The sequence below is a fragment of the Anarrhichthys ocellatus genome, unplaced genomic scaffold, assembly GCF_004355925.1.
Source record: "Anarrhichthys ocellatus isolate YVR2014 unplaced genomic scaffold, GSC_Weel_1.0 scaffold20, whole genome shotgun sequence".
NCBI classification, from domain to species: domain Eukaryota; kingdom Metazoa; phylum Chordata; class Actinopteri; order Perciformes; family Anarhichadidae; genus Anarrhichthys; species Anarrhichthys ocellatus.
In genome coordinates this window covers 4,316,554-4,328,851 of record NW_022280050.1, presented here as the reverse complement: position 1 = coordinate 4,328,851, position 12,298 = coordinate 4,316,554, and the positions used below count along the sequence as shown (strand labels likewise).

Genomic DNA, 12,298 nt, shown 5'->3' with positions numbered 1-12,298 from the left:
GCTAATGTCAGCATGCTAACACACTAAGCTAACAAGGAGAACATGGTTAAAGCATGTTAGCACATTGGTGTTAGTTTAGCAGTAAATACATAATAATTAAGCTAATTTGCTTTTATTCATGTGGAGTTCATAAAGTGGCTTTCAAAGTTAAATAAAAACAACAGAAACATTAGTGTCCTCTTCAATATAACTCTACAATAAATGAATATCTTATACTGGTTTTAGGTAAAACTATGTTACCGTAGAGCAACATAATTCTGTCGGTGTTAATTTTAATGTTTGACTCTATTAAGTTAGGTCCTTGCTGTAAAAGCTGGAGAATATGTAACAACCAGTAGAAGGGGTCAGGGCCCAGCCCACCATGCTGTGGGGTCAGAGGTCAGCAAGAAGTGAGCCGCAGTTAGTTCATGAGATGTTTGAGCTCAAATCAATGTGTGGCTAAAGCACAACAATGAGAAGGAAATTAAAATCTCAGCCTCTGTAATCATGGAAATTATTAAAACAAGTGACTTTTTTTGAATACCAAACACAAAGTAAACCTCAGTTGAAGTAAATTTTGGATAAAGGAATCAATCACTGAATTATTTTTGTTATTAGGAAGTGTTTGAACTGATTTACGTGCATATCGACTGTTGTTCTGATTTACCACCACTGATCACAGATCCAAACACACGCTAGTGACCAGCTGATTGTATATTATTACTGCAATACATGTTAGTGTGGCAAAGAGCAACACATTGAAATAAGATAATTAATAAATATATTTAAGGTAAAATTCAACAAAATAAATGTTTGACCAAAATATAAGCTCAATTTACATAAGCTTAAGTAAAAAATATTTTACATCAAATATGAATTCCATGCTTCTTGTTCTCACTTATTCTATTATCAGATATATCAATAATATAACACGGGTTGTAACTAACTAATATTTTCATTAATAATTAATATGTGGGTTATTCTACCGATTAATTGTTTGGTCTGTGAAATGTCAGTTTAATATTTCAGTAGACAAAGAAGCAAATCATATTTGAGAAGCTGGAACAAGACGATATGTTGAATTCTTGGCTCAATTTTTTATTCTAGCTAACTGGCTATGAATGGGATGGCTATTGGTTATAAATTATAAGATAAAAATAGAAAAAAAAAAAGACATTATATTTCAACTTGCATCGTCAGCTGCTATAGGAACTATTTTTTCAGGATATATCAAATTGTACAATAAAATTCAAAGGCTAAATATTAGTCTCAACCCTTTAAAATTCACCTAGTAAAACATTTACTCTGTGACGTATCCAAAATGTATCAGTAGTAGTAAAACTAAAGTGTGCTGTGGATATTATTATATAAAACCACTTTTATATAAGAAGCAGACAGACACTCGTATCCCTTACGGCACAATATTTATTCAACAATATACAGATTAATTTCTCTCTACATCTCAGACTGATCTGCAGTTTTTATATTTATCTTGCTTTCACCTTTGTACATTTTCTATTTACAAGATTTAAAATAAGTCTCTCTCTCCATTTATACAACATCAATAGTACAGTGTCATCACATCGTCCGGCGGCTTCACCTCAAAAGCGACTCGATTAGATTCATCGTTGATAATCTGTTTATGTTTCATACACCAACTAACGTCGTTGAGCCACAGAGAAGCGGACTGACAGGAGGGCTCGACATGCACCAACAGTCCCGGTGTGTGTCTCTTTGTGAGGGCAGTCGAATGACAGAGGGATGGTCCACATGAGCGGTCCTGGAGCTCTGCAGCATCACAACAGGGTGTCGAAACAGAGCCGCTGTTGAGGACTTGCACTTTAAAAAACAAAATCAGCTTAAATGCATCTGCCCCGTCCCACCCGACGCGGATCAATAAGAGCTGGTAACACCAAAGAAAATTTAAAAAATAAAAAGGGGGAAAAACATGTTGCATAGAATCAATTCTGACTTTAAGAACAGAAAATTTGGTGCTGCCATTTTAAAAAAATGTGGCTTTTTGATAAACACCTGAGACCTTCCGGACCCCCGTAACATTTGTTGTTTTTGGTTTTGAAAAGAAAAAAAATAAATAGCTGTGTGTACCCTTAGACTTTAACAAAAATATCATTGTGTTGGATGTGACATCACATAGAAGTACTACTTTAAAGAGACTAAAAACCCTGCATTGATTGTATACACGTTTGCGCATATATATATATATATATATATATATATATATATAATTTCAATATATATATATATATATAATTTCAATAACTATCTTGAGGAGAGAGGTGGGTGGATTAAAGTGCATAAAACAAAGCCCACACTTATCACATGCAGGGCAGGAAATGTCCACCAGCGACAGGCTGAACCTTTTACTCCCTAATTGAGACTTTTTTTGAAATGTGAGTGGACCTTATGTGGAGTTCTGGGCCTGTTAGTCTACTAAAATGAATAGCAGATACATATTTCCAGCCACAGTCAAGTTTTTCATCAACATTCACTGGCTGGTGTTCACTTCCCGCCCTGATCACATGATATAACACCAGACACTGAGGAGTAATCGTCTATCCGTTACTCTAAGTCCACATACAGTACCAACATGACTGCTGGTAACCTCGGTCAGGGGCACTCGTATCAATGACATGAACACGTCACCAAAAACAGCAAAAGAGTTGACACTCAACTCACGGCAAAAATACAGCAAATGGGAAAACACGGCTCGTTGTGAGCGACACAGCAGACGGACCAGGCGAGTGTGAACTGGAGCTGCACTCCTCTCTTCTCCCTCCACAGTGCAGTCCAGCAGGAGGAGGAGGAGCATGCGAGTCCAAAGAGCCGAGGCCTTTTAGGTCTGAAATGTTTAAGGCTAAAGCGCACACAGGACTCACTCAGGACCAGGAGCAGCAGCCGTGAAGGTTTCCGGCACAGCAGGAGCGTGATTGTGTGGGATTTTATATATACATCAATCATTCATTCTCATTGTTAAAACAAGCACGTGAGCAAGACACGGGAAATGCAATACGACGACGGACATCTACAGTACACGGACGCATAATATACTGCTTCTACGTGTGAACAGCAAACTGTGAGTGCGTGTGTCACACACACTCACTCACGCACACCTGTGATTAACGAATTCATGGCAAAAAAGAAGCTGCATCTAAGGGCACGTTGAGCCGTACGTCCAAACATCCCTTGTTTTGTCCCCCAACTCTGAAATAAGAGCAGTAAACAGAAAGAAAATAGGCATTTCAACTTAAGACACCCAAGCAAAACACAATGTCCTTAGAGGATGTGTATTGGCACATCTGGCAAAAGACGAGGATGAGACTCGGGTTTGGCTCGCTGGCTGTTTCACACATCTGTAACAGCTGTGCTTTGCAGGGCACTAAAACATGCAGACAAGCACGCCGTGTTCACTTCACTGGGCCTGGGCAGGGAGCACTACAGAAGGCTAAGCTAGCACTGTTAGCAGATGCAGGCATTTAACAGCAGAGATTCAAACTCCATGCATATGAGCATTAAAAGGAAAAAAAATTGCACTTCAAAAATTCATTACATTAAAAAAAAAAATATATATATATATATATATAAGCCGGACATTTCTAGGGAATTCAAATGATCAGGTTTATCCCGATGTGGGTGTTTGAAAATTGACAGTCGTGTTCTTGTTTGCTGTGATTGAACTGAAATGCGAGGCAGAGATAATTCAGCCACGACTCCTCACATGAACGGGTTTGACAGCGTCATCACAGTTCTAGTGTGAAACCGGTTTGGTCCTCACTATTTAACCCCCCCCCCCCCCCCAAAACTGTTCAAGCGCTCCAGTTTCAAACCTAACGGGAGTCTTTAAATCCTGCGTCTGATTGGGAGACAAGTGTCCGAGTGGCAGGGTGAACACACGATGAGGTAGAACAAAATGTTTCATGAGCGTCCAATCAGAGCACAGGACGTGAGACGATGCGCAGTGACTCGTGCACGCCTGCGGAGGGCAGTACGTCACCCAGAGCCAAACACACCCACAAGTGCTTTCAGATGGAAGGGCCCATTGAATGGTTTGAACCACAATAACAATCCAATATAAAATACAGTCATTGCCTTTTAGCTTCAGACCCAAACCTGCAGCATCTACAACGTTTTAATCCAGTTCTTCCACAAAGATTCACCTTCAGATAGTAAATCAAGTCACAAGACGAACTCGTTCCTCTTGTAGCTAAATAGTGATGACTTCTTCAGGTTTGTCCAGCTGAAAGCTCTGGGTCGGACAAACCTTAACCGTCAACAGTTTGGTTTTACAAACAATCTTAAAAGTCAGATTTTACAGATCAAATCAGAGTCATGGGCTGAAAACTAGAGAATCACTTTGGTCCGACTGATTTCTGCCAAACAAGTGCAGGAAAACAAATGTTAATTTCTTTGGATTGTGATATAAAAAAAAAAAAAAAAAAAAAACATTGAAAGGAGTTTTATTCATCAAAACCATTTATGCCGAATTAAAAAAAACAACAACAATTAACAAGGAAGGTAATCAGCGAGATCGATTGCACGTGAGCCCGGGAATGAAAGGGGAAGGACTGAAGAGAAAGAGCAATAATCAATAATCCTCACTCTTCTCAAACATGAGCGACGGTTAAGCGTTATTGCTGATTCATTTCTGACTGATTCAGTCAGGAACTCAAAAACTCTGAAATGTCATCTCTCTCTCTCTCTCTCTCTCTCTCTCTCTCACTCTCTCTCTCTCTCTCTCTCTCTCTCTCTCTCTCTCTCTCACTCTCTCTCACTCTCTCTCTCTCTCTCAAACCCACCAGCAACGACTGCAGGTCACAATTTAATAGGTGTTGAAAGGGTGGAGACAACTCTTGAGCACAAGCGAGCAAGCACGCACGCACGCACGCACGCACAAGGTAGACGGAAACTGTCATAATAGGATTGTGAAAAGTGTGAGTGTTATGAACAGGTATTTTGTGTGTGTGTGTGTGTCATGCCCTGCGCGTTAGACCTGTGATATGATCTGCATGTTGAAACTGGGGGAGCGGGACTGCTTGGTGAGCGGAGCTCCAGGAGACAGGATGTCCTGGGCGTCCTCCGACCTGATGAGGTGCTCCTCCTGCAGGCTGACGGTGGAGTGGTGGTGGGAGCCGCCTGCTGGGAGTCCTCCTTCCTTGTCCTCCCGTGCCGCCTCCGCCTCCTCCTTCTCCTCCTCGTGCTCGTCATCGGCTCCGTTCAGGTTGAAATTCATGCAGTCAAAGGACTTGCTGGAGGAGGTGCTGCCAGTCCGCACCAGTGTGGGCGCCACAGGGAAGCTCAGGCGCTTCTTTATGGGGCTCAGGTGGATGGCCTCCAAGTTGATGCTGGCTGGAGGCGACGGCTGCTTCTGGTGGCGCCTCCTCACGGCGGCCTGGTGATCCGCGGACGAATCTGCCTGTTTTTCCGCCTCCCTCTCCCGGTCCTTCTCTCGAGACAGCCGGGCGGCGATGGCTCTCTTGATGCTGCTGCTGCTGTTGTTGTTCAGGCTGCCGCCCCTCGGCCCCATGCTGCCGCCCACCTTGGTGCCGCCGGGCTGGCTGCTGTTGGACGCCCCGGAGGAGAAACCCTCGTCTGGGTCGTTGACGTTGAAGGAGTCTTCCCCGCCGCTCATCCCGTCAGCATCTGAACAGGAACGGACAGAGACAGAAAGAAAGCATGATAGACAAAAAGGAAAAGTGAGCGAGGAAGACAACAACCAAGGTTATGTCGACATATGTAAGTCAAATCTGACCATAAACAGAACGTTTAACGTGTGACTCGTTGTTTGTTTAGGAAAAGTGAGAGTTCAATAACCTGCCGGGCAAGAGAGCAGAGCTCGTCTAGCAAAAGGTGTCGCATTCAATATATATTTGATTCCATTACTTCCTGATAATGTGATAGAACAAGCACAACATTGACATGAAGACATCTAAACGGATAAACATTTAACAATCCATCATTGTTGGAAGGCTGAAAGGGGAAAAAAAAGAGATGATAAATTGAGTTAGAAAAAAGCATGTTATTGACACACAGTATGCAGGCTGAAGCCTGTTAGACAGGAGAGACAGAGGACCGGCCGTCTGTCTCCGTCATGCATCGTTGGGACAAGCAAAAAGGTGGACGACAAGGAATCGCAGGCAGCGCCGGCAAAGAAATGGAGAAACCGAGAAGAAAAAAGGTCCAGAATGACATGCACATAACATGAGGAGAAGACGCATGCCCTCCTGCAGCACCGGCCCGGCGGTCAGACGGTCGGCCGGCCAATCTGTGGAGAGCACTGTGGCGAGTCCGTACGCCTCGTCCAGTGAGAGCTGACAGTCCACAAGACTAAACGGGCCGGTCTGCAAGTCATTACAAGTCAACCTGAAGAGCTCAAAGTTCTTCAAAGCTCTGCAGTTAAAGAACCAGAACTGTGTTTTTGCACGTTTTAGCATTTTGACTACAATTTGCGTATTTGAGCGACTAACTTACAGTATATGCTTGCTGTTGGTTTCTGGTCATGGCTACAAAATGTATCGTATACTGTGGAAAAATTGTTGTAGCAAACAGGATTAAATATGCAAAGTCATCAGTATGGTCACTTTCAATATCACTGCAATGCAGCCTCAAACTTAAGGACATGTGATCAGTAATTCTTTCTGTAACAGAATGTCCAGTAGTTAAACACAGACAGTGATCGATCATATTTAAAACAGTCACAGCTCCCTCTTAACTGGGTTGCAGATTTCTATGTAATGAAACTACTTTAGGGATTATTTCACCAGCTGCACAGAGTTCCATTCAAGACCATGACGATGGGAGCTGACCGCAAAACCAGGAAATGAGCCGATCTTCAGTCATGACAAAAAAAGGATCTCGATGACGTTTCAAAATATAAAAAACATGGAGCGACCACACATGAATACGGACACACACTAAACGAGACAAAATGGGCCGTATGACTAGTAGGCTTTGCAGTTCGAAGTATTGGATTTGTAAACCGTGACCATACTCTGCTCACTTGGTTAGTGTTCGGGGTTTTCCTGTTGTCGCTGACATTTTCAGAAGCTTGCTGTAGCGTGCACATGCATGATGAAGGGCTCGTTCCCACTCACTGAGCGGAAGGAAAAGGAGCGGTGCATAACACAACATTTGCATACAATAATAAAAAGAAAGCTGCTGGACTGAAAAAGCAAAATGGAAGGCCTCTTCCTGCAGAATGGCGGCAGCAGATGGTTACTGCTGGCCTGAGTGACCCCAAAAAATTGTGGTGCTGTCACAACACCGCGAGGAGCACAGCAGAAACAAGATGGCGGTTAAAACTATAGAGAAAATAAATCTATAAAACGGAGAAAGCCTGGAGTAAAAGGTCAAGTTGCAGGCTGGGCACGTGACATGCTCAGTGAGTGACAAGGGCAGCAGTCTAAAATACGTTGGAGGCATGAGGAGGAAGGAGAGAGGATACATGACATAATGAGAGGCCCATGCACACTAGCCGCACTTCCTTCAAACCCAGAATAGGCGACTCCTCCTTTCTTGGATGAGACGAAAACTAGTAGTAGTCTGGAGGTTAAAAAGGTGTTGTTGGCTGAGGGTCTTAAGGACTGGATGAGTTAGTATACTCTGGGGAAGTGAAGAGGCGGCCGAAGTGAAGAGGCGGCCAAAATGGGAACGGCAGAGTTAACGCCCTCGAGTGTAGGAGGAGAGGGAGGGGGATGGGGAGGGAGGAGGAGGAGGGTTGGGAGGATACAGATGGAAGGGGCACCTCCTCCTGAGACCCTCTCTGCTCTGAGCCCCTGTCCCCTACCCTCAAATGTGATGGGGGGAATGATGCTGCTGCTGCTGCGGTGGCTGTGAGGCCGCCCTTCTCTCTCCTCTTTGGCTGTGGGGTCCCAGGGAGGGTAGTGGTGACGGCGGTGGTGGTGTTGGTGGTGGTGCTGGGCGAGGCTAGGAGGATTGACGATGAGGGTCAACTCTCCTGCGGTTGAGTAGTCAAAACAATCTGGGAGTCAACAACACAGATGGTTTCTTTAGTGGCAGCGAGCCTCAACAGATGTGGGCCTCATCATGGGGCACAGCAGGCCTAACAGCTGTTTGTAAATTCACTTGTAGATATAGAAGAAAAAGGAACACAAAGATATTTTAAAAATGAACTGCCGCCATTTATCGCTAGTCGGTAGAATCTACCGGCACCATTTTGTCGTGGGTTTCTCATAAACTACGAACCTTAACGGTTTACTGGTGATACAAAGATCAGCAAACACACTTGAGAGACAAGACGAGTACATAAAGAGCCATAAGGAGCAGTGATTGGCAGAAGCACCGCAACACAGAGACTACAACAACATACAATAACCGACATGAAACAGCATTTGGACGATGCTAATGGTGGTTTACGCAGAAACAGGGTTTCTTCTCACTGCTGAGGACAAACGGCAGAAAAGTAGTTCTCTCATCAAATAGTTCCCTCTTGTGGCATTTCACTGATCGGAAAAAAAAAAGTTTGTAAGTTCACAGCTTAAATCATAACTGAATAACATAACATAAAAAAAGTATTGTGATGGATCTACTGTGATCTCTCCTGCACTGAGGCCTGGTTCATGATGGCGGGTCTTGCTGCTGCAGCCTTACCCTCTCTCTTCCAGCGGTGGCGTCGTATGGAGGCAGTAGTGATGGCTGAGATGGAGATGCGGCTGATGGTGGGCGTCACCTCCACCTGGAGCACTTTGCGCCCCCGCGGCTCATCTGGAGCGCTGTCCGGCAGCGAGTTCTTCATGGCGTTCGCCAGCTGGAGAGGACACATGCACGGATGCGGGCTCGATAAGCAGTTAAACGTGATAAAAAGCAGGATGGCGTTACGATATTTGAAGTCGGAACCCGGAGCCCAATTTAGCCATCGGCATCTTACCAAGAGAGGCTGGGAGTAGAGCTCCAGCTGGGCTCGGTACAGAAGGTCCTCCAGAGCTTCCTGTCCCATCTGCCACTCTCCATTGTATCTACACATCACAAGACACAAACGCGTGCACACCTACGTTAAACAATGGCATGTTGTGAGCTTATTTAAGGAAACAGGAGCGTCTGACAAGATGCCTTGATGTCTGAGTCACATCCCTGTGAACTATTATTAGTTATTTAGTCATGTCTGCAACTTCAGTGAGGGAGGGAAGGAGAAGAGGTCCAGTCAAGAGTGGTTATACCTCACTGTCACATTATATCTGTTTAACCTGAGCTAAACCTTTTTTCTTACAAAACAGCTAATTTGTGTTAAGTCCATGAGTTCTAATGATATGCAAATAGTGTGAATAAAGGATGAACGCAAGTGTGTTTATAGGTAAATCTTTGTGTTTATATGCTGGAACTCTGCTAGAGGGATGTCTTTAGCTTTGCATAAGGTGTCACAACCTCGTCATCAGTCAACAGTGATTAAAGGAACAGCAAGCAGAAATAAATACAATACAAATTTAAAAATGTAAAAAAGAAAAGATCTGCCCGGCTGAACTTTCTTTGATGTGGACAAATGCACGAGTTTCCCTTTAGACTCGAGATGAAAAGGATGGAATAAATGGGCAGGTAAAAATAAAGAAAGAGACTCTCTGATGTTGTGAGGGCTGGAAAATGGGTCCAGAATACATTTCAAACCTGATCGGCTTTCCCTCTCCCTCCCTCTCTCTCTCTCTCTCTCTCCGTGTGGTATTACTGCGCTGTAGCATTAGCAGACATATTAACCTAAATCCCAGAGTATCCTTGACGAGTGCCCCGGTCCCTCTGCATGTGTGGAGCTGTGGATTCGGGTTTATCTGCCCTCCATGTGCGCCTGCTCGGGCTAAGGGTGACCGTGAGAGCTCAGGCTGGCACTGAGGTGACCCACGGTCCAGATTACTAAAAAGGTTATTAGTCTTACAGCGGCACTGACCGCTCCGATCTCCAGATTGCTGCCGTGTACCCTCATAGGGGGGGGGAGGCAGAATGCATACTCGTTCTCCGCCTCCCTCTCCTTGCTACAACATCCTCAACAGTCACCGCCATATCAGGGGATCCATCTACGAGGACGAGCTATCATTGAGGAGACGTAATCAGCTTTGCAACGACAGTCCTCGCAGTGGATGAAACACAACGCACTGCTGATGTAATCCGTCTGTAGAGTGAGGAGCTTCTGTCCTCGGTAGAGTGCTAGCATTCGTTGTTAGGAGACTTTCTGCAGTAGATGGCAGCAAACTAGAAGAGAGACTCAAAAAAAAAAAGAAGACTAATTGACTAAATTGACCAAAACGGCCGATGCGTCTAAGAGGGGGCCGCCCTAGACCTCATCACGTACATGAAGATATCTGTGAAGGTAAAGCAGCAAACACAAGATGATCTTCCTCCTAAGGATGTGCTATTCAATGATCTTCCAATAGAGAATGGTGATGTGTAAGGACGTGGAGGAAAGGCACTTAAAGCTGTTATAATTGATTGTCTTTTTGATAACAATGTATCAAATGACAATGTGAAAAGAACGTGACAATTTGAAAGGGGTCGCTTGAAGTGATGAACCTGCAGAGAATTATCACTAGAATCTGCAGCTTGGCTGAACAGAGATTGATAGCATCTTCAGCCCATTGTTAAGCTGTCCAGCTGCAACCTAACATTATATTTAAACCTGATAAAATAAAACTGACTCTGATTTTGGCTTCAGCGGGCAGCTGGTGAACATAGTGGAACATTTAGCAGCTAAAAGAGACAGATATCTCCCTCAAGAGTTAATAAGCAGAGATAACAGAGCGGGAATGTTGGACTTTTATCCATCAGGTGGTCCCAAACACAATACTCACATGGCGTGATAAACGGCAGTCAGCATCTGCACCATGAACTCGGGGTCCAGCAGCACGCGGTTGCACGATTCCCTCCAGAGCTTCTGCTGCTGTCGGGGGAAGCCACATACACACAGCCTGAGGAGGAAACACACACACACACAGTCACGTAAGTAAGGTGAGCGAAGTCATACAGCAAAGAGAGGTAGCACCGATCACATGACGAGGAATAAACTCCAGTCACTTCCAGAGTAAGCTACACAGCAAACACATAAAACAGTGAGCAAGAGGAGCTAAATGTACACTTGTAGAGGTGAGGCAAGGTTCGATGACGGGGTGTTCGGAGTCTACACAGCGAGGCTGAACCCAAAACACTGAGCATTGTGCGCCGAGAGCTTCACAGTCACAGTGTGCCATCTGTCTAGACCGAGCTCGCCTCAGGCGTCGTCCGACTGCTCGGGCACAGTAGGGAAGTCTTCATATCCTGAACAATCACCGGGCGGCGGCTCCGCTACAGAGCCTCATGCTGTGAATTCCACATTGATCCTTTCTCTTAGCTCCAGGGCATCTCGGTGTTTCCCAGACGGACAGACTCAGACAAGGCATCCAGCAGTGATGCTTTTTCATCCGGCCTTTCAACTGAGCCCTAATGGAATCTAAATACATCAAATCATCCTGCACAGTCCGTATCGAGGTCAGTGCGTGGCTACAGGGTAGGGGAGGTGATTTAACGCTCGATTCAGTGGAGCAAATAATGGAGGAGGAAGAGGAGATGGTGGTCACTAATTGGGTACAGAAAGGACAAAAACTGTTGGTGATATAAGTCAAGTTTTCACATGTGTTTTGCTCACCGTGAGCTCATTCTGCAGACCGACTGATAGGACGACAGGGGCATGTACACCACAGCAGAGTTGTAGCACAGCATGAGGAAACACAGCACTTCAAACCTGCAACAGGAAAAAAAAAGTACAAGTCAAGCACAGTAATACAGACGCTTATAAAGGTCTAATTAAGTTAATTAAAGGGAAAGCACCGATATCATGCAAAACTTCAGCTAAACCCCAATTTTTGTCAAACATTCTATCCAACACTTTCTGTGACACCTTTGCTGTAGACCATTATGTAGAGCTGCTGAAGCATTTTATGAACTATGAACTGTAAAATAGCCTGTTAAGCAAACGCCTTGCCTAAGCAGTTTTGTTCACTGTGAACCGCTGTTCTGAATGTAGATGACACACACGGAGCTCACTACGCTGCAGCAATGAGCCCGGGACTCTCAGCACACACCGTGTCAGTGGTGTGGAGTCAGGCCAAATGCAGAGTGAGTGATGTTATAGCTGATTGGTACAATATTTAGCCATTTGATTCAACTGTTAATTATAAGTGTGACCTTTTTAAACCCATAATAGGCCATTTCTATTTAAATTTGATGAGCTGTCATGAATCTACATGGAGTAGAAAAACTGTAAGAACAGATTTAGTTTTAGAGTGTGTGTGTGTGTGTGTGTGTGTGTGTGTGTGTGTGTGTGTGTGTG

At 44.5% G+C, this 12,298-nt stretch overlaps 1 protein-coding gene across 4 annotated transcripts in view; it reads right to left on the bottom strand.

The window, feature by feature from the left end:
* Positions 1-2,430: 2,430 nt before the first annotated feature.
* LOC116389575 (protein FAM126B) overlaps positions 2,431-12,298 on the bottom strand; it is a 28,068-nt gene continuing 18,200 nt past the window's right edge. For 3 of the 4 annotated variants that reach the window (XM_031858352.1, XM_031858351.1, XM_031858353.1), the window contains exons 8-13: positions 11,615-11,710; positions 10,785-10,901; positions 8,882-8,969; positions 8,605-8,761; positions 7,781-7,975; positions 2,431-5,637 (exon numbers count right to left, since the gene is read on the bottom strand). In XM_031858352.1, the coding sequence (XP_031714212.1) occupies positions 4,982-5,637; positions 7,781-7,975; positions 8,605-8,761; positions 8,882-8,969; positions 10,785-10,901; positions 11,615-11,710 (1,309 nt within the window). In that variant the 3' untranslated portion in view covers positions 2,431-4,981. The remainder of the gene's footprint in view (positions 5,638-7,780; positions 7,976-8,604; positions 8,762-8,881; positions 8,970-10,784; positions 10,902-11,614; positions 11,711-12,298) is intronic. The other variant, XM_031858354.1, reaches the window with a different exon arrangement.